The sequence below is a fragment of the Loxodonta africana genome, chromosome 7 (genome assembly GCF_030014295.1).
Source record: "Loxodonta africana isolate mLoxAfr1 chromosome 7, mLoxAfr1.hap2, whole genome shotgun sequence".
Classification (NCBI taxonomy): Eukaryota; Metazoa; Chordata; class Mammalia; order Proboscidea; family Elephantidae; genus Loxodonta; species Loxodonta africana.
Genome location: NC_087348.1, coordinates 11,224,996 through 11,247,596, shown reverse-complemented (window position 1 = coordinate 11,247,596; position 22,601 = coordinate 11,224,996). Strand labels below are relative to the sequence as shown.

At 47.0% G+C, this 22,601-nt stretch overlaps 1 protein-coding gene across 1 annotated transcript; it reads left to right on the top strand.

The window, feature by feature from the left end:
* Window positions 1–475: 475 nt before the first annotated feature.
* Window positions 476–16,929, top strand: LOC100667251 (phospholipase A and acyltransferase 3-like). The gene is made up of 4 exons (XM_010599180.3): window positions 476–595; window positions 10,144–10,246; window positions 13,728–13,996; window positions 15,497–16,929. The coding sequence occupies exons 1-4, from the start codon at window positions 593–595 to the stop codon at window positions 15,575–15,577; spliced, it is 456 nt and encodes a 151-aa protein (XP_010597482.2). The 5' UTR covers window positions 476–592; the 3' UTR covers window positions 15,578–16,929.
* Window positions 16,930–22,601: the final 5,672 nt, after the last annotated feature.

Below are 22,601 nucleotides of genomic sequence, written 5' to 3'. Positions count from 1 at the left end.
TTAGTTAAATTTTATCAAGTCTGAGAGATTTGTGTTAGACTAGAAACTGATGTAAAGTTTCGCAGTTAATTGCCACCTTTGTAAATCTCACCTCCTTTCCTGCCATTGCTTTGATGTGAAGTTGTCATCTGTACTCACTCTACTTGCCAAATATCTCTTTGTTTTGCCTGTAAGGCAGAGCATATCTTACAACCAAGCTGAACACATGCTGTCCCACTGTTCATTCCTTCAATAAATTTTATTTGTTTAAATATCACATTAGAGTGTAGGACCAGTGACTTCACGAGGACACAATAAATTTTCAAACCCAGCAGAGGAGTACAGAGTGCTGGGAGAGGGATGGCTGGTGTCAGAATTGGTAAGAAAGTTAGAGAGTGGGGGTATGTCTGACCTCTACCTCGTGGGAATCAGCCTTGGGCTATTGATCTTGATTCTCCTCCCCTCTTGCGAAGTTATTTGAAAAAGTCAGATACCGCCCCCATGACATTTTTACAGACTCGAAAGTGAAATTCTCAGTGTTGAAAGAAAAGCTGGTCCAAGAGCAGCAGAGCACTGCCTGCACATCCCTCCTTCCAGGAAGGCTGAGGTAGCTATGGTAAGTCCATCGAAGCTTTTTATCAGTGATTCTAAACTGGAGGCTCATTTACTAGAAAGGTCTCAGGCTGGTTGCCAGCCTTGGGCACAGCTAACTCCAGTGCTCATGTTTTGAAGTGATTTGTCTTTAAAAGTCTGTATCCCTGCCCCTCTGGGCAGTGCCGGCCTCCTCTCTGGGTCTGACACAGAGCGGGGAACATAGGAATCCTGTGAAAGGGGCTGCGTCTGCCTGGGCCAGGGCCCTGATAACTCAGATACAGCTGAAAAGACACTTGAGTTGAGCCTGAGGGGGACCCAGAGTCTCTGGGAATGAAATAGTCTGCTCAGCCATATCTTGATCAGAGCCTGTGCCATTTTTCTTTTCCCTAGCCTGTCTCTGTCTCCAAGTATGATTTTGCTGTTAACTCCCCTAAAAGTTAAATGTTAACTAATGCTTTCCCTAGGACCATGGAAAACAAGGGATATCAATCTAAGCCTGTCAAACAGGATGAAGGGTGGCACCAGCCACCCCCTGGGCTGATGGGATAATGGCAAGAAAAGATCAACATGTTTGAAATACAACCACTGAAACCAAATAGAAAGAGAATTCACATTTCACAAGCTCCTAAAACCTATGGCCCAATTCTCTTTAAAACCTGAGCTGGCCTGCAGTTCCTGGAGACAGACAGCTTTAGGAGATCATTCCCCTCTGTTTCCATAAAAAAAAAAAAAAAATAGTGGTATATATAATAAAGCTCACCCCGTCTCAAGAATTGGCTGTTTGGTGGAAGGAGGCTCTAACTCGCAAAATTGTGGTAACAAAATTGTCTGCCCCTGGAGCCAGCTGGGGTTCAGTCCCCTTTCTGTCCAAACATCTCCTCTCTCTCATCTTTCTTCCATGGCTTTTCCTCCCTTATAAAGTTCATTTTCATTTCTGCCTCTGATCTGTGAAATCGTCTCTCCCACTAGCCCCGATTTCCTGAATCGGAAAATGTTCTGGAAGTGGCAGGCCCAGCTTAACTTGTTAGACTGAAAAGGAGCAAGCAGGCCTCATACAATTATGGTAAATGGAATAATTACGAAGGAAGGGCATCTAGAATGGCTCTGGAAGAACATGGGCCCTCCCCAGTGCCTGCCTTATCTGTTACCTTGTCAAGGCAGGGTGACTAGCAAGATTCTGACTTCCCACTGACTGCTGTTGACAGTGCCTTAGCCATGGCCTTAGAAGTTTGGAGACAGAGTGAAATGCCCCCTCATGCTTCCAAGTGGAGATATTCTCTGGTCCGCTGAGCTCAAACTGACTGCTGCCTTGGGTTGGGCTAGAGCAGGAGTTGGCAGGAGTCCCAGCATGCCGACACTCCCTCCCTCTTCTATGCATATTTCCTTTGCCCCATGATATGCCAGGCCTTCCCTAGATCCTGGAGATGAGGAAGGGAGGGACCAGCACACAGGATCGCTGCCCAGATGGAGCCCAGAGCCATGAAGGGAGCACAGACAGCTGCAGGCAGGTGCAGCACAAGCATCCATGCAGGTAGAAGTAAGGGTCCTGGAGGACGTGGGGGCCCCAGGAGGGGAAGGTGCTTGTTATGGATTGAATTGTGTCCCCAAAAAGTTTGCGTCAACTTCGCTTAGACCATGATTCCCAGTATTGTGTGACTGTCCACCATTTTGTCATCTGATATGATTTCCCTATGTGTTATAAATCTTACCTCTATGATATGAATGAGGCAGGATTAGAGGCAATTATGTTAATGAGGCAGGATTCAATCTAAAAGGTTAGGTTGTATCTGTAAACTAAGATATTCCTGGAAGGATACCAAGAAACTGGTAATGTTGCCTCCAGAGAGGGGAACTGGATGGCTGGGGAAGGAATGGGGAACATGAAGCCTTATTTTTTATTTTTTTTAATTTTTATTGTGCTTTAAGTGAAAGTTTACAAATCAAGTCAGTCTCTCATACAAAACTTTTTATACACCTTGCTGTATACTCCTAGTTGCTCTTCCCCTAATGAGACAGCACACTCCTCTCCACCGTGTATTCCCGTGTCCATTCAGCCAGCTTCTGTCTCCCTCTCCCTTCTCATCTCCCCTCCAGACAGGAGCTGCCCACATAGTCTCATGTGTCTACTTGATCCAAGAAGCTCACTCCTCACCAGTATCATCTTCTATCTTATAATCCAGTCCTATCCCTGTCCGAAGAGTTGGCTTTGGGAATGGTCCCTGTCTTGGGCTAACAGAAGGTCTGGGGACCATGAACTCTGTGGTCCTTCTAGTCTCAGTTAGACCGTCAAGTCTGGTCTTTTTAAGAGAACTTGAGGTCTGCATCCCACTGCTCTCCTGCTCCTTCAGGGGTTCTCTTTTGTGTCCACTGTCAGGGCAGTCATCGGTTGTAGCCTCTCACCATCTAGTTCTTCCGGTCTCAAGCTGCTGTAGTCTCTGGTTTATGTGGCCCTTTCTGTCTCTTGGGCTCATAATTACATGAAGTCTTATTTTTATCACCTTTTCTAAAATAAGAAAAAATATATTAAAAGATTAAAAACGTATGTAGTACAGACTGTAGTCCCAGGCTGGGTGTGTGGCCTGCCCCTGCCCCACTCTCTGTCCAGTAGAGAGAGCTTTGGTCGCTTTTCCCACCTACAAGCTGCATGGACAGGTGGACAAACAGAATTCCCAGCCCACCTGCCCTTGCTTTGACTCTCCTTTTATGTGGTTCTTCAGCCTGATTTTCTGGCCCTCTGAACAGACTGGATTAGGTGAAAAGCTGCAAGCCCCAGAATGGGGACGGTGATGTCTCTTCCCATCGCCTCCCTGCACAGTCCGATTAGTCACTATGCTGGCCCCGCCGAAGGTCCCTTCAGCTGAAAGCACCCAGCCAGGCCTTCCTGCTCTCCGAATCAGGGCTGTGGTAGCTTTGCAAGGGGATGGCATTGATTGGATGAACCAAGACCACCTGACTCAAGGTCAGACACTCAAAAGGTGCCCAGAATCCTCAGTGGGGCTCAAACCAAAGGACTCTGGCCAATGGCGGCAAGAGGTAATTAGCTAAGCCAACCCCACTATCTCTTTCTAGAATTAAGGGTTGAGAATATTCCCAGAGTCACCCCACTAAAACCAGATCCGAATGGAGTGGAAATGCTGAGAGAGGCTGAGTTTCCATGGGAGCAAGACCACACAGGCCATGAGGCTAGCTGGTTCTGCAGAGATGCTGAGAATCCTGGAGAGTTTTCCAGCTTCAGTTTCAGTCTAACTGAATTTTCACGATAAAGCTCTTTTGTTCTAAGAGCCTGAAGAAGGCAAGTTACTGGTCCTTGCGACAAGCCCACATGCCCCACAGTGAGGATGTGAAGGCCCCTCCCCAACCCTACCTGCCTTCCTGTACTGTTTGCCCAGGATATTGCAGCCTGTGAGTGGAAGCCAACAAGGAGATACTTATTTGGAATCTTGGGAGGGATAGTACTCTGGTGCCTCAAAAAAGCAGCCCCCCTCCAGACACAGGTGATAATGGATTTTGGGTTTCCACTAATATCTACATGTCGAGCTCTGGGAAAGATTGATAACAAGGACCTTCTTCCATAGCTAACAGAGAGAAAAAGGCTTACCCTGGAGGTGGCGCCCTGAATTCAGACTTCTAGCCTCCTAAACTGTGAGAGAACAAATTTCTGTTTGTTAAAGTCATCCACTTGTGGTATTTCTGTTATAGCAGCACTAGATAATTAAGACAGAATCTGGCACTGGGAGTGGGGTGTTACTCTAACATATACCTCAAATGTGGAAGCAGTTTTGAAACTGTGAACGGATAGAGGCTGAAAGAGTTTTAGCCTCCATGCCTCTGTCAGTTTGTCGTACTGCGGGGGCTTGCATGTTGCTGTGATGCTGGAAGCTATGCCACCGGTGTTCAAATACCAGCAGAATCACTCATGGCGGACAGGTTTCAGCTGAGCTTCCAGACTCAGATAGACTAGAAAGAAGGCCCCGGCAGTCTACTTCTGAAAAGAATTAACCGGTGAAAACCTTATGAATAGCAGCGAAACACTGCCTAATACAGTGCCTGAAGATGATACCCTCAGATTGGAAGGCACTCAAAAGATGACTAGGGAAGAGCCGCCTACTCAGAGCAGAGTCGATCTTAATGACCTGGATGGAATCAAGCTTTCGGGGCCTTCACTGGTTGATGTGAAATGACTCAAAATGAGAAGAAACAGCTGCAAACATCCACTAATAATTAGAACATGGAATGTAGGAAGTATGAATCTAGGAAAATTGGAAATCATCAAAAATGAAACAGAACTCATACACATCAATATCCTAGGCATTAGTGAGCTGAAATGGACTGGTATTGGCCATCTTGAATTAGACAATCATATATGGCCTACTATGCCAGGGATGACAACTTGAAGAATGGCATTGCATTCATCGTCAAAAAGAACATTTAAGATCTATCCTGAAGTACAATACTGTCAGTAATAGGATAATATCCATACACCTACAAGGAAGGCCAGTTAATATGAACATTACTCAAATTTATTCTCCAACTGCTAAGGTCAAAGACAAAGAAAATAGAGATTTTTACCAACTTCTCCAGTCTTAAACTGATTAATATCCAAGGCAAGGAAAATTTTGCTGAAGATCATTCAGAAGCGTCTGCAGCAGTATATGAACAGGAAACTGCCAGAAATTCAAGCGTAATTCAGAAGAGGACATAGAACGAGGAATATCGTTGCTGATGTCACATAGATCTTGCCTGAAAGCAAAGAATACCAGAAAGATGTTTACCTGTGTTTTATTGACTATGCAAACCCATTCAACTGTGTGAATCATAACAAATTATGGATAACGTTGCCAAGAATGGGAATTTCGGAACACTTAATTGTGCTCACGAGGAACCTGTACCTACATAAAGAGGCAGTTGTTTGAACAGAACAAGGGGATACTGGGTAGTTTAAAGTCAGGAAGGGTGTGCATCAGGGTTATATCCTTTCACCATACTTCTTCAATGTGTGTGCTAAGCAAGTAATCCAAGAACCAGGAGTACATGAAGAAGAAAGGGGCATCAGGACTGGAGGAAGACTCATTAACAACCTGCATTATGCAGATGACACAACCTTGCTTGCTGAAAAGTGAAGAGGACTTGAAGCACTTACTGATGAAGATCAAAGACAGTACTCAGAATGGATTACACCTCAACATAAAGAAAACAAAAATCCTCACAACTGGACCAATAAGCAACATCATGATAAACAAAGAAAAGGTTGAGGTTGTAAAGGATTTCATTTTACTTGGATCCACAATCAACACCCATGGAAGTAGCAGTCAAGACATCAAAAGACACAATTGCATTGGGCAAATCTGCTGCAAAAGACCCCTTTAAAGTGTTGAAAAGCAAAGATGTCAGCTTGAAGACTAAGGTGCACCTGACCCGAGCCATGGTGTTTTCAATCACCTCACGTGCATGCAGAAAACGGATGATGAATAAGGAAAATCGAAGAATTGACTCCTTTGAATTATGGTGTTGGAGAAGAATATTGAATATACCATGGACTGCCAAAAGAACAAATCAGTCTTGGAAGAAGTACAACCAGAATGCTTCTTAGAAGTAAGGATGGTGAGACTTCATCTCACATACTTTGGACATGTTATCAAGAGAGATCAGTTCCTGGAGAAGAATATCAAGCTTGGTAAAGTAAAGGGTCAGCAAAAAAGAGGAAGATAACTCAACGAGATGGATTGACACAGTAGCTGCAACAATGGGCTCAAGCATAGCAATGATCGTGAGGATGGCGCAGGACCGGGCAGTGTTTCATTCTGTTGTACGTAGGGTAGCTATGAGTCAGAACTGACTCAATGGCACCTGACAACAACTAGAACAACAAAAGCCCAGGTTGCCTTGAAGAGACTGTTGGTGGAATTATGGGCATCAAAGGCAATTCTGCTAAGGGGCCTCATTACCATCAAGCGAGAACAGCCAGGACTGGAGCGTGTCCTTTGGATCCAGGGTTCCTGTGCTGAGAAGCTCCTATCCCAGGGAAATATTGATGACAAAGACCTTTCCCCAGAACCGACAGAGAAAGACTTTCCCTAGTGCAGGCAACTGATTTTAGACTTCTGGCCTCTTAAATTGTGTGAGAATAAGTTTCTATTTGCCAAAGTAACCTACTTGTGGTATTTCTGCTGTAGCAGTTGGTAAGACAGAATTTGGGAACACTGATTTCCATACTTACTTGTTGTGATGGTTCAGATTGTGTGTCAACTTGGCTAAGCCATGATTCCCAGTGGTTTGGCAAACTTATGATGTTGTCATCACTCCCATGTTGAGATCGGTATAACTTGATCACCCCCGTGATTTGTTCTGCTGTGAGTGGCAAATCAGTTGAAGGGGATTTTCCTTGGGTATGTGGCCCACATCGAATGTAAGTAGACATTCTGGCAAGGCTCGTGGGCTTTTGCTTGCTCTGGATCCTGCAGCTGGCTCCTGTTCATCTGACCTCTGGGTCTTGGCACTCGAACTAGCAGCTTACCTGCAATCTTGCCTGCCGATCTTGGGATTCCTCGATCTTCGTAAGCTGTGAGCAACGGCCTGCTCTCTGACCTACCGATCTTGGGTTTTCCAGCCCCTGTGGCTATGTTTATCAAGAGACACCTCCAGCCTGACCCACAGACTTGGGGCGTTCCAGTCTCTACAACCTTGTTAGCCATTTCTTTGATATAAATCTTTCTCTGTATATATTTATACACTTTACCAGCTTTGCTTCTCTAGAGAACACAGCCTAAGACACTTGTCGACTGGGCATCTGCCCTGGTCTTATTTCCAGACAGGACGATACTCGGTGAACATTGATTCAGTTTCTTAAATATTTACATTCCTGGGTAGGGCCAGTGAGAAAATGAAACTCTTAGAAAGCTGAACCAAACGCACAAGACACCGTCTTGCAGGAAGGGTGTCTTCGGTAAGTGCCCCAGAAAGATTTCTAAAGCTTTTATTTCAAACAGCAACAATAATCCTGTTAGTGGTGATTATGCCTGTTTTCCTCATTGGTCTGCAGCTCTGGCACAGAGGGGACACAAGGTACATGCTGAGGGGGCCTGAGGGTCCGGTTCTCTCAGACACAGTGAGAGGAAGGAGCCACAGTGCTGGGCCACAAGCCCAGAGGCTTCCCTGTCTCAGTGGCTGCGTGGGGTTTGGCCCACTGAGGCTGAGGAGCAACATGCCCTGGGTTTGGGTTTGAGGTTTTCCAAGCCGTCATCCAGTCATTCAGTGCTGAGGGGCCCACTGCCCAGGGCCCACCTCCTAGGTCACAGTCTCTTCAGTTGGTCCCTGGCAGGAGCAGGGGCGGAGGGTCCAGGAAAATGGCTCAGACTTCTGTGGAGACATGGTGGGGGCTTTTCAGGAAGGTGTTCTCTTTTCAGGAAGGTCCTCACCTCCAAACACTGTCAGCACCTCAGCTTTTCCCTTCATCCCTTTGCCCCTGTTCCGTCCCTTGCTTTTTCCTTCAGACTTAATAAAAGCCACATTTCACATTTCCTGAGCACTCGCTGAATTCCTCCAACATCTGCTAGGGGCTGTATTTAATCTTGGCAGCAGCCCTGTCAGGTAGGAATAATTACTCCCAATTCTATGATAAGGGCACCCATACTCTGATGAAGTAACTTGTCCAAGAGGCAGACAGGGGTTTTGAACCTAGGTGGGTCTGACTTCAAAGTCTTTACTTTTTTGATTAGTTTTTTTTTTATTCCAGAGGAAATACATAATACCTTCTCCTTGTTTAAATAAATAAATAAGCCCAAACAAAAACTATTAGCATTAAGGCTACAAGTCCCTTTCGACATCCTCCCTTTTGTAGATACTTCTCCCTCTACACAATTTGGTGTGTGTCCTTCCAAGTATTTCTCTACACATTTGTGTCCATAAATAATAGTACTCCATATGTATTGTTTTGTAGGTTTGAATTTTGTTGTCATTTTTAATTTAGTTCTCCAGTGTAGTTCACTTAGGAAATGCTTCAATTTTTTCCCTTATTTACCAGGGTTTTTTTTTTTTTTGTCATTATTGTTTTTCTTTATTTTAATAATTTTATTTTTTTTTAGTTGTGCTTTAGATGAAGGTTTACAGAATAAATTAGTTTCTCATTAAGCAATTAATGCACTTATTGTTTTGTGACATTGGTTGCCAACCCAATGTCATGTCAACACCCTCCCCTTCTCGACCTTGGGTTCCCTATTACCAGCTTTCCTGTTCCTTCCTGCCTTCTGGCCTTGCCCCTGGGCTGGTGCGCCCATTTAGTCTCCTTTTGTTTTATGGGCCTGTCTAATCTTTGGCTGCAGGGTGAACCTCACGAGTGACTTCAGTACTGAGCTGAAAGTGTGTCTGGGGGGCATACTCTTTTTCTGTGTGTGTGAGTTAGAATTTTGTTCTACCTTTTTTTCCAGCTATGTCCGGGACCTTCTATTGTGATCCCTGTCTGAGCAGTTGGTGGTGGTAGCCAGGCACCATCTACTTGTGCAAGACTCAGCCTGGAGGAGGCTGTAGTAGTTGTGGGTCATTATATTTACCAGTTTTTAGAATAATGTGGTGATTCCTTGGCATCCTCCAGAAGTTTTAAAAATATCATTAAGAATTCATGGATGTTAACATATTTGATGTATTCCCATCTATGTACGGTTATTATTCTTTTTGAGCTCAAATCATCCTATCTTTGGTCAAGTGGACTCCTGACCCGGTCATCAAAGATTTCACTTTTAACCCATGTCCCTGCCAGGCTTCCAGCTGACTGGTAACCTCACCACTCCCAGCAGGAGCTCAAATGCTTAGCCAGGAGGTCCCACCCCATGTGACCCAGCTTATCCGTCAGGTGGAGGTTGGGTGGTGGCTGGCCTCGGAGCATTCCTGACACAAAATTCCTATGCCTAGGGTGTGTCTCACATTTGACCTGGGCCAGGACAACGTGCCTTCTGTCCACAGGAATCCCAGGAGGGCACTGCCCCACCACCAACTCCAAACCCCACCCTGTAATCCCTTGCCTGGAGCTGCACAAATGTTAGAAACGTTCAGACCTAGGTTTCAAACTCGCTCTTCTACTCACTAGGTAAGGATCATTGGCAAGTGGCCTCACACTCCTGAGACTCAGTCTCCTCATTTGTCTAATGGGGTGATGATGCTCTCACCCAAAGGAGTGATGGGTAATGTGGGTCACGGGCTTAGCACTATGTCTGGCGCATTGGGCTTTGCCAGTCAGAGCTCTATAACTCAAGCCTCACTCAGGCCCGGATGTGCGGCCTGTGACCCCTACCCCTATGAGGCATTGCAGATGTGCTCAGGAATCACAAACATGTTCCGTGCCTACAACTCACTCACACCAAGTTGTGCACACCGACTTCATAGACTTCCTCCCCATCTCCTCCTTCTTCCCTGAAGAACACCTTTCCAGCCCCAGCAGCTTCAGTAAAGGGAAGGAGCTTCCACCTGTGTGAAGAGACCTCCCCTCCCTGTTTCCTGCCTTGGTGACCAGGGCTGAGGGAGTGCTTGGATGTTTCCTGGGAGGGCTCAACGATGCCTGTCTCTGTTTTTCTGTTGCAGGACAGACCAAATCTTGGAGACCTGATTGAGATTTTTCGCATTGGCTACCAGCACTGGGCCATCTACGTGGGAGATGGTTATGTGATCCACCTGGCTCCTCCAAGTAAGGATGGGCCATATTTACACATAAGCATGGAGTTTGGAAGTGTGGGCAGATGCCTGATGAATTATGTGATTGTCCTCACTTCAGTGCCTGGCACACAGAAGGCACTCAGGGAACATTTTTTAAATTAATTTTTTTTTTATTGTGCTTTAGGTGAAAGCTTACAGAGCAAATTAGTTTCTTATTAAACAGTTGATACATAAATTATTTTGTGACATTGGTTGCCAACCCCATGATGTGTCAACACTCTCCCCTTCTCAACCTTGGGTTCCCCGTTTCCATTTGTCCAGTTTCCTGTCCCTTCCTGCATTTTCTTCTTTGCTTTTGGGTTGGTGTGCCCATTTAGTCTCGTATACATGGTTGAACTACATGTGTTATTGTTTATTTTATAGGTCTGTCTAATCTTTGGCTGAAGGGTGAACTTCACGAGTGACTTCAGTACTGAGTTAAAAAGGTGTCTGGGGGTTACACTCTTGGGGTTTCTCTAGTCTCTGTCAGACCAGTAAGTCTAGTCTTTTTTTGTGAGTTTGAATTTTGTTCTATATTTTTCTCCCACTCTGTCTGAGACCCTCAATTATGATCCCGTCAGAGCAGTTGGTGATGGTAGCCGGGTACCATCTAGTTGTTCTGAAACCAGCCTGGTGGAGGCTGTGGTAGTTGTGGTCCATTAGCACTCAGTGAATATTTGTTGAATGAATCATGCTCTTCACTGCTGAGAGTATCAACTGCTAGTCCTCTTTGTCATAAGTCTATGAACAGACTGTTGACCTTTTTCCATGATGGAATGGGGCTCAGTTCCAGCCTCTCCACTGTACTTGATACATGTGTCCAATCTCCTGTGCATTTCTTATTCAGGAGGTATAGGAAAAAAGTAAGAAACAATTATTTCCGTCAAATAGGTGACAACTGGCATTTACAACAGTGCCTAGTGTAATGGAAGTAGCGTGGGCCTCCCAGTTACATAAAGCCAGTTTGGGATCCTGGCCCCTGCATTTACCAACTGTGTGACCTTGAACACGTAACTTCACCTTGCTAGTTCAGCTGCACCCTCTGTAGAGCAGGGATAAGGATATCTGCCTTCCAGGTCCTGGAGGGCTGAAATGAAGGAGTGTGTGTGAAGGCACTGGAGCAGGGCCTGGCTAGGTGCTGAGTCAACCTCCCCTTCCTTCTGAAGCTTCATGGCATTAAAGAAAATGCAGAATCATTGAAAACCACAGAAGTGCACAGCAGTAGGGAGCTGGTTGAACAAAGTAGATACCTGCATACAACAGAACCCTACACAACCATTCAAAGCAGTTGTACAGCGTGTGTGTGTGTTCAAGTTTAGCTTTTAAAAATTAAGTTCATTGAGGTATAATTTACAAATAGTAAAACTCTCTACAGTTCTATGAGCTTTGATAAATGCAGTCAGGTAATCACCGTAACAATCAAGATAGAAGAGTTCCCTCATCCCCCCAAGTTCCCCTGTGTCCCTACATAGTGAATATCCTCACCCAGCTCCTAGAAATTTATGATCTTTTCTCTGTCTCTCCACCAAAACAATCACACTCCTTGTTTTGGTGGAGTTGATTCCGACTCATAGCGACCTTATAGGACAGAGTAGAACTGCTCAATAGGGTTTCCAGGGAGCAGCTGGTGGTTCGAACTGCCAACCTTTCAATTAGAAGCCTGAGCTCTTAACCACTGTGCCACCAGGGCTCCTTCTGCCTCTATAGTTATGTCTTTTTCACAACATCATATGCATAGAATAATATAGTAGGTAGTCTTTTGTGTCTAGCTTCTTTCATTTAGCATAACACATTTTTGTTGTAGTATGTATCCGCGCTGTATTCCTTTTGACTGCTAAGTAGTTTTCCATGGTATGGCTGTACCACCTTTTGTTACACTTTTTTTTTTTTTTTGTTACACTAGCTGAAGGAAATTTGGGTGGTTTTCACAGTAATGAAGGGAGCCTCTCTAAACGTTCCCAAAGAGTTTTTGTTGGGTTTTTTTGTTTTGTTTTGTTTTGTTTTGTTTTGTTTTGTTTGTTTTTAGCGTGGACCTAGGTTTTCATTTCTTTTGGGTAAATACGTAGGAGTGGGATTGTGGGATCATACGGGAAGTGAATATTAACAGAAAACTGGCAAATTGTTGCCCAGAGTACCATTTTGCAGCCTCGCTAATAATATGTGGGAGGGCGCCCTCAGTTAGGAGAAAGAAAACAATGCATCCCAGATAAGCGGCACCTGAGGGGCAGGGAAGCTCTGAGTCCGAATGGACTCCACAGCAGTGGGTTTGGTTTTTGGTTTTGGAGGGACAGGGAGGGGGAGAGTGAGAACAAAGGGAGAGAGACTAGGGCTTGGGGATACTGAGGGATGCAGATGGGGAGAGAGGTGGGTAGGGGGATAGGGAAAAAGATGTGAAGGCTGAGGGGCAGGGAAGGAGAGATTAGAAGCAGAGAATGCGTGACTAGGTTGGGAGATACTTTATGTCTACCGTAACCTGGTTTCCTCCAGCCTCCCATTCTTTCTGGGATCTGCAGTCCAGCAAGGCTGAGTGCTGACCCTTCTCTCTGCTTTTTCCTCTGCAGAGGCCTCTCCTCTCTGCCCCCTGTCCCTGCTCCAGCAGCTGGAGTGAGCAGGGCAAAGACAAAGCTAGCATTCTTTAAAATGCCCTTTTGAAAAGAAAATGAAAACCAGTGAACTAAAGTAAAACAAAAACAAAAACAAAAAAAAATGAGTAAATTTAGAAACTGGCCAACCTTCAGAGACTGACACTGCACCAATAGGCTCTCTGTGAATCCGGCTGCCGTCAGCTGATTCATCTGACACCCTGGTGTCCATTGGGCCCTCCGTGACAGTTCCAGGTGTCTCATTGCAGCTTCCCAGCAGGCCTGGGTAAGGCTGATGTCCACTTAGAGGAGAATGGGAAAATGTAGAGCTAGAAGAGCGTAGGTATCACCTGGCCCAGACCCCTCAATTTGTAAATGATAAAACTGAGGCCTGGAGAGAAGGGACTTATTTGAACGCACACAGTGAGTAAGCCCGGTCAGGGACCTGGGCCTCTGTCTTTCCCAGTTGGTTCCTTTCTGACTATTTCAAGATGCCATCCTAGCCTGCTGGGGCTCCTTGGTTCTGGCTCAGGGAGGTTAAGTGTCTTTTCGAGGCCACAAACTAGTGAGGGGGAAGCTGGGACTGCAATGTAGCCTGTCTGGTCTCCTCTCTGCTCTGCCACAGGCTACCTTGCCCTCTGGTGCTTTCAGGAACACCTGAACTCCTGAGGTCCCTTGGAAGATTTCACATCCTTCACTTGAGGAATGAGGAAGCTGAACCCAGGAAATCCCAGTGACCTTTCCAATCACGCGGCCATGGGTCTCACCTGTTCTCCTTGAGTTTGAGACGAGGCAGGATGGCGGACAATGAGGCTGTCCACCCCCGGCCAGCTTTGAGTCCCTGTAGCCCTGCCCGGGACCAATCTCTCTATCCTCTTTGTGAATATACAGGTGAAATCGCTGGAGCTGGTTCAGCCAGTCTCATGTCAGCCGTGGTGGATAGAGCTGTAGTGAAGAAGGAACTGCTGTCTGTGGTGGTTGGACAGGACAGGTACCGGCTCAATAACAAGCATGATAACAAGTACCCGCCCCTACCTCCCAGAAATATCGTCTGGCAGGCGGAGGAGCTGGTGGGACAGGAGGTGCTCTACCAGCTGACCAGCAGGAACTGCGAGCACTTTGTGAACAAGCTGCGCTATGGAGTCGCCTGCAGTGACCAGGTATGTCCTCAGCCTCTGTCCCCATCCCCAGGAACCAGCTCTTTCCTTCAGCTGACAGTGGCTGGGCCTCTGTGGTGGGCTGGGCCAGGGTGGACAAGGCCAGACAGCAGAGATGCAAACCTTGACCTTGAGGACGTCACAGTCGCGGCAATAATGAGCGTGGGGAGGAAGACACGAAGTTGGCAACACAGAGCAGTGCAGTCAGGATGGCGATGGACCAGGAAATGAGTCACAGCCACGAAGATCACTCTGTTGTGGAGCCCTCCCTGAGACAGGCCCTCACTACAGCATGGAGGCAGGTGTTATTATCCCCACTTTTCAGATGGGGAAACTGAGACTCAGAGCATTTAAGTAACTCATCCAACTCACTAGACATTTAGGCATTGAGTCTCTAGTACTGTGCAGGGGTGGGATTTGAACCAGGTGTGTTCTGCTCCAGGGCCCTGATCAAGGAAGGCTTCATAGAAGACCTGAGCTGAGTCTGGTTTAATTCTTTCAGTTCATCTGAAGCTGGTAAATGAGCTGGAGGTTATGAGGGAAAGGTTGACAAGGAGTAGAAGCAGTGGGAGCAGTGGGAGCCAGGAGGAGCAAAAGCCAGGTCCCACTGGGGAAACGTCTCCCTTAAAGGGAAAGGGCCAGGCAGTAAATATTCTCGGCTTTACCCAGCAGATGGTCGCTGGTGCACTACTGTATCCGCTGTTGTGGTTGTAGCTCCGAACTAGCTATAGACAATATGTAAATGATGGACTTGTGTTCCAATAAAAGTTTTTAATCTTTTTTACAAGAATAGAGGACCACTCCTGGTCTCAAATAATTAGAAGAAATGAGTATCCCCTCATACATTTTAGGTGACGTTGAACATATTAAAAAATATAAATGTCAAAAAATTGCAAAGGATGGAATTTCTGGCGTGTTGTGTGTTGCTTGCATGCTTTGTGTACATATTTCCCTCCCAGCCTTGGAGGCGCAGATTTAACTCATTCAACCAATGGCGACTGTCTGCTATACAATTCACATAACAAAGCCAGGTGTCATTGTCAAACCAATCAGCCAAAGAATTTCTTTTAGAAAAAAGCCTGACTTAATTTTTTAATTCAAATACATACATGAAGGCACATTTCCACGGCAACCACATCTCTGTAGAACTCCCTTCTAAGGTAGCCCTCAGATAAGGCAGGGACCCTCCCTCCATGGGGGTTTGGGGCTATATCTGTCTTCTGGAAGCCCCCTCTGTTTAGGAGCAGGGCTCTAGAGAACCGTCCCTTCTTGGTGTCCAGGAATGTTTACCCTCGGGCTGTGCACCAGACTCAGGATGGGGCAGGATTCAGTTCTTCCCTTGTAAGGTGGTAGAGGGGCTATGGTGAAAGGGAGGTGGTACCCCAGGATTAGGATTAGCAGACAAAGGCCAGATGGGGTCTTTCCTGAGCTGAATGTTCTTGGTGTATGTATCAGTGGTTAGATCCCTGAGGTTGAGTCTAACCACCCTACCCTCTGTTTCAGGTCTCTGATGCCATCTCTGTAGTGGGCGCCGTGGGAGTGTGCCTGGCAGCCATAGGCCTCACTGTGCTTCTGGTGATCTGAAACAGGTAGCAACAGCAAGAAGTCCAAGGAAATGTCTCGACAGCAAGAAGTTACGGGGCATCTGGTTTAGCCAGTAGGTGTGGTGTTTTGTTTATTGATTTCACCATTTGTGATCATTTTGGCTTATTTTAACGGAGCTAAATAAAAGTATCAAAAGATTTTATCTGTGCAAATACAGCCCAGAGTGAAGCGTGTTGGGGGTACAGGGGCTCCTTCCTGGTGACACTGAGTTGCATCCTGACTGTTGTGTGTGTTTCCTCTTATGAAGGCTGTGTTCTTTTTGAGACATGAGTATGCATATGGCGCGTGGGGGAAGACAGACCTGACTGATGGACAAGACAAGAACCTTGGCCTGACAGCCTGGGACCACAGTGCTGGAACTGTGTTGATGGTTCCCAGCACTGAATGTGACTCAGCCACAGGGACTGCCGGCTGCCCTTCCTCTTGCTACTCCCCGCTCCTCTTGATTCCAAGAACGGTTGTTGTTTTTAAGCTGTATCTGGTCAGCTATACTGATGGCGACACCACGCACAGTGGAATGAGATGCTGCCTGGTCCTACCCTGTTCTCGTGATTGGTTTCTGATTGCACCATTGTGATCCATAGGGTTTTCATTGGCTGATTTTCAGAACTAGATAGCCAGGCCTTCCTTCCTAGTCTGTCTTAGTCTGAAAGCTCTGCTGAAACCTGTTCCACAACGCAGCAACATGCAAGCCTCCAATGACAGATGGGTGGGTGGTAGCTACACATGTGGCGCACTGGCCGGGAATCATGTCCTGGTCTCCAGCATGGTTGGTGAGAATTCCATCACTGGACCACCACTAACCAAAATGAGTTTTTGTCAGCTCTCTACATCTTTTCTGTGTCTTGCAACTTCCACCTCCTCAGCACACCTGCGCAGGCACCACGTCTGTTCACCACGACTCTCAAGTCTCTGATCCCACATTCCTATGCTGGTTTCTCTTCCTGCATCTGCTCAGCTCAGTTCAGTTCCCCTGCCCCTGTCACTTCCTGTGCTCCAGTTCAAGTTCCTGAGAGACTCTGATTGGCCCAGCTCACCACATCGGAGCTCAGCCTCCTGATTGGCTGTCCTTGGGTCAGGTGACCACACGAGGTCTATCAGCTCTGCTGAATGGGGCAGGGTCACACGGGACAAACATGGCGGTAGAGGAATCTTCACTTGGAGGGGATGAGGATGTGCCCATACCTGCACCCAGGGGAGGGGAGGGAACAGAAACCAACCTTCAGCTGGATCCTCAAGCATTGCTTGAGTCTCCAAGAGAGATTCTTGACTGAAGTGAAAGGCTGGACCTTGTATCTCCCTTAGATCTTATTTCTCAATCTACCACTACTATTTGCAGGATACAATATCTGTATCCAAATCTTTCTTTCTTTTTTTTTTTTTTTTCATGTCTGAAATGCCTTTTTTATTAGAAGGCATCAGGAGTGGTGAGAGGGAACCCTGCCCACACTCCTCACCTGACCACCAGCAACCCCTAACCTCCCCCCTCTACCCCAGTGTCTTTGCCGAGGGCCCAGGTGTGAAGAAGAAGCCAACAACTATCAGGAGCATTCTGTGGAGAAACTGGACTAGGAGAGGCTGACCCACTTAGACAAGGTCTCATAGCCAGTGAGTGGAGGGTCTGGTCCATTTGACCCAGAAGCCTGAGTTTCTGAGCCAAGCTGCTTAGTCATTTCTGATGAGGCTTTTGTGGGCACCAGCCACCCTTTGCCTTGGCTAAATGTCCTTTCATAGCTGCCTATTCTTTCCCTGGAGCCCTGCTGGAGCAATAGTTAAGAATTCGGCTGCTAACCATAAAGGTCAGCGGCTCCAACCCACGAGCTGCTCCTTGGAAACCTTATCGGGCGGGTATACTCTGTCCTACAGAGTCACTGTGAATTGGCAATGGGGTTTTTTGTTGTTGTTGTTGTTATTCTTTCCCTGGGGATTTTATCAGGCCTACGCCTTCAGTGGTAGAGTTCTCCCCTTCCATGGGGGAGGCCTGGGTTCAATTCCCAGCCAGTGTACCTCATGCTTACCCACCACCCGAGTGTCAGTGGAGCCTTTTGTGTTGCTATGTTGCTAAACAGGTTACAGCAGAGCTTCCAGGCTAAGACGGACTAGGAAGAAAGGCATGGAGGGCTACTTCTGAAAATCGGCCAGCAAAACCCCAGTGGATCACAATGGTCCGGTCTGCAGCCGATCACGTGGATGGCACAGGCCCGGGGTAACATTTTGTTCCTTTGTGCATGGGGTCGCCATGAGTAGCGGTAGACTCAATGGCAGCCAACAACGACACAACAGCAGAAACCTTGGAGCAGCATCTCTTGGAACAGGCTTGAAGTCACAGGCAGACGGGTGGGCGAGGTGTTTGGCTCCCCAATCTTTGACTTCCTGTGAAAAAGCTGGTGGGGCCAGGCCTGGACTGTCCTTCATGGGAGACACCCTGTGCTGCCTGGGGTGGGGGGCAGGTGCTTCGGGGTGACAGCAGTGCTGATAAGACCAGGAGACCCTCGGCAGTCCCTCCCACTGTGGGCAAGGGTCACTGTTCCAGATCCTTGTGCCAGGGCCACCTGGAGAGCCATCAGGGTCACCACCCCAAACTCCCAGCGGATTCTCTTCAGGTTTTGGGTGAAAGGTACCCTAACTCCAGTCTGCTTCCACTGCCTGCCCTGATGCCTGACATTTGCCATATTGAATTCACTTTTTGTTTTTAGCATTGTGTTCTCTAAATACCCCCTTAGCGGTGCCTTCCAGAGAAAATTTGCACTCAACCTCTTCAATCATTGGCATTTTAGTAAAAATTAACCATTTTATGGTAGGACCTGGAAGAAGTAGGATTCAGAATGAGTAAGTCTTGATGGGAGAGTGTGTGAGTGTGTGTGCAGGCTTAGATTCAGGGTTGCTGGGTGGATGGGTTCTTTGAAACAGGTGATCAGGGTGGGAGCGTGGAGATGGCCCACCCATTGCCATCAAGTCGATTCCAACTTATAGTGACCCTATAGGACAGAGTAGAACTGCCCTATAGGGTTTCCAAGGAGTAACTGATGGATTCGAATTGCCAACCATTTGGTTAGCAGCCGAGTTTTTAACCACTGAGATGGCAGAGAGCAGGAAATAGGATGCTGAAGTGGGAGGTGGTGGGACTTGAAAATAAAGCCCACACAGTTTTCCTGGGGGCCCCCTGCAGCCTACACAGCAGGGAAATCATTGGGATCTTTGAGCTTTGGGGAAGACAAAGGAAGCAGGGGGAAGCTGGCTCTGTCCTACCGTTAGGGAGGGGCTGGTCAGCAGTGGGGAGATGAAGAAGGAGGCCAGGATTGTGGAGACCTCCCAGGACCCCTTAGCCTTTCCTCTTTACCAGTCCTCAGGGCAGATGTAGGCACCATCAGAATGCCCGCACTCCTCCCTCGGTCTGCTTCGCTCTCTGGGCAGCTCCCACCAGCCTCTTGCCTTGAGACTTTTCTGAGAGTCATGCACATTCCCCCAGCCCCTGACAAATGAAAGAGACAGACCCTACATTCTCCCCAAAACTCCCCAGGTGCGATCAGCTTTCTGATCAGGACACCATAGCCAGGGCACACGGCTGGCATTCTAACCAAAGGCCACACGCCATGTGCCAACTATTAGCTGTTTTTAATTGAACTCTGACCACCAGATGCTTTTCTAAGTAGCATACTGAATGTTGGAAATGTTTGTTCCTCGGAAAAATTAAGGACTGGACTACCAGTGTAATGAGGGCTAGAAATGATCTCTCATTGGGGAAAGTCATGCTCTTCATGACATGTGGATTGGCTCAAACACTTCAGAGACCCTCCCCTCATCATGCACAGGCAGAGTGTAAGGTTCTGTCTACTGAGGGCTGGAGCCTGTTTCTTTAGGGGTGGCTTCTGAAGCTTTATCCCTCAGTGTACCTGTGCCTCATCTTTGGGTTGATTTCTGGGGACTTGATGCTGACTATATGTAGGGCCCTGGGTAGCACAAATAGCTTGTACTTGAGTACTAACCTAAAGGTTGGTGGTTCAAACCCTCCCAGTGGCACTGAGGAAGACAGGTTTGTCGATCTGCTTCCATGATTACAGCCAAGAAAACACTATGGGCAGTTCTGCTCTGTAACACAGGGGGTCACCATGAGTCTGAATTGACTTCATGGCAAAGTGTTTGGTTCAATGCTAACTATGTAGACCTTGAGTGCACCTTTCATGGAAGGTGTTGGAGCACCTGAAAAGATGGAGGGTTGCTTTTCGTTTGACTTCCAGAACAGGAAGGTTGTACCTCTTTGGGAAAAACAAAAAACAAACCCGTTGCCGTCAAGTTGATTCTGACTCCTAGTGACTCTATAGGACAGGGTAGAACTGCCCCAGTGGGTTTCCAAGAAGCGCCAGGTGGATTCGAACTGCCCACCTTTTGGTTAGCAGCCAAGCTCTTAGCCACTGGGCCACCAGGGCTCTTTGTGGAGCACATGTTTACTAAATGCCTCTGTGCCTAATGGAATTTGGTCTGAGGTATGCTTTTATCATCTGAGTGTGACATTTTGGGGAGAAGGTAACGTGAACTGATTCACATTTTTGAGCAGTGACCATTACTTACCAAAAGTAACCCAAGATCTGTCCATGACCATCATAACTCAGGTCAGTTTGCCCCAGTGGGTGACAGGCCCTGGCTGGCAGAATCAATTCTGTCTTTCAGAGTGTGTGAACACTGAACTCTGACCTGGAGGTAGCCCTGGAGCAAGGCAGGCATAGATACTTCTAGATTCGTCAAGCGAAGGTTGATATTTCAGCCTGGAAATCTGAGTAAGACCCACTTTGGTCGTTATGATTTTAAGTTATTCTCTTTGTTCTTCAATATCTCATAGTCCCGAGCTTCTAGGGGAATCTTGCTAATAGAGCCTGGTCACTACTGTGCTGGGGAGACTAAGGGACCAAGCAGCGTTTTGAGTGCTGCAGAGGGTGCAGCCCAGGAGGGTGGCATCCCCAATCCTGAAGACAGGGGGGTGGTGGCTGTGGTGACCACCAGTGGACACTGGCCAAGTGGAGTGGCCATTTAATAGGGTCACTGGTGGCAGAGGCCATAGGGAGGAAGCCAGAATGAGAGAACATGGGCACCCTGGTGCTTCTGAGACCACATGAAGGTCGTGCTGGGGAGTAGCGGAGGGATATTCTGAAGGCAGCTCGTTTTCAGGATCCAACCCAGGGGCAGCTTGAACTATGGCAATATGGGCATGGAAAGATAACATAATGCCGTTTGGTAGTCACAAGTGGGTGAGGGCTAGGTGTTTGAGGTGTATAAAAAAAAGACTTTCTGCCTTAGTTATCTAGTGCTGCTATAATAGAAATACTACAAATGGATGGCTTTAACAAACAGAAGAAGTTTATTCTCACAATCTAACAGGATCGAAGTCTGAATTCAGGGTGCCAGCTCCAGGGGAAGACTTTTTCTCTCTGTCGGCTCTGGAGGAAGGTCCTTCTCATCAATCTTCACCTGGACTAGGAGCTTCTTCGAGCAGGAACCCTGGGTCCAAAAGACCAGCTCTACTTCTGGTGCCGCTTTCTTGGAAGTGTGATCCACCCCCCACCGCCCCGCCGCTCACTTCTATCTTTTATATCTCAAAAGAGATTGGCTTAGGATACAATCTAATCCTGTAGATCTCTTCAACATAACTGCTGCTCAGCCATCTCATTAATATCATAGTGATAGGATTTACAACACATAGGAAAATCAGATCAGATGACAAATGGTGGACAATCACACAATACTGGGAATCGTGGCCTGGCCAAATTGATACACATATTTTTAGGGGACACAGTTCAATCCATGACACTTTCTAAAAAGGGAGGTCAAGTTAAGGAGGTAATTGGAAGGATTCTGGGAGAGGTTTATGTGTTGGAAAAGGGATTTAAGCCCTGATGATGTGACTATATTGGGAAGTAACTAATTTTTTTTTTGTTTTTTTTTTTTTGTACCCTGAGAGTAAAATTAATGACGTTTAAAATTAAGTCAGTGTTACACCTACGTACAACAATGTAGAAAATTCACTGAGCATCTCCTATGTACCAGGCATTGCCAGACAGCTTTGATGCATAACCCTATTTCATCCCCATGAGTTTACGGGGAAGTGGATTACTACCCCACTTATAGATGAAGGGACCAAGGCTCTGAGGGTCAGGAGCTGTTCCCAATATCACACAGCTAGAAATTAAGGTCACGCAGGGGCTCAATGAACGTTGCCTTCTTTTCCAGGAGACTACAAAAACATAGTGGAAGTCACCAGCCCTGGGGCTGGAAGGTAGGAGGGAACAGAAAAGCTGGTAATAGGGAACCCAGGCTTGAGAAGGGAGAGTGTTGACATGTCGTGGGGTTGTTAACCAATGTGTGTACTGTTTGATGAGAAACCAGTTTGTTCTGTAAACCTTCATCTAAAGTACAATTTAAGAAAAAAAAGAAATGAAAATGTAGTGGAAGTCCATTCTGAAGGTATCAATAGATGCTTTTATTGATTCTTTAGTCTTGTTACAACTAGACCAGCTTTCCACCAGGAGAGAAGGAAAGCAAGAGCCAGACCTAGAGTGGGCTGGCGTGGGAGGAGTTGTGTGAGGCCGGTCTCCATGGCAGCCTCCAGAGGGGGTTCTAAGGCAGGATGTTGGGGATACTTCAGGCTGTTTCTGGTTTGGGCATCACCTACTAGAGAGCGAGTATCAAAGCAAACAGGAACCCAAATATTGTAGCTCCTCTAAACATGTGGTTTCTGATGTTTCTGGCCTGCAAAACAAGTGGCCCACAGTCAGTGTACCCAGCAAGCCCATGCAGGCTCTTCCCCCTCCTCAGGGCCCAGAAACTGTGCTACTTCTATCACCCTCCCCGAGTGGCCTGGTTTTAGCTCTCAGCTAGCCAACCCAGAGTCCTTGCTCAGGGAGGTTGCCGGCTGTGTCCCCAGGGTCTCCATTTCCTGGGTTGTGGCCACTTCTCCGTATTGGTTTTGTCTGAGTCTATCTGGAAAACTGGCAGCATGGGCCAATGGAGT

Coding starts and splice junctions, on each gene's coding strand:
- LOC100667251 (XM_010599180.3), top strand. Junction 10,247..13,727: donor GATCCACCTGGCTCCTCCAA/GTAAGGATGGGC, acceptor GTGAATATACAG/GTGAAATCGCTGGAGCTGGT. Junction 13,997..15,496: donor GAGTCGCCTGCAGTGACCAG/GTATGTCCTCAG, acceptor CCTCTGTTTCAG/GTCTCTGATGCCATCTCTGT.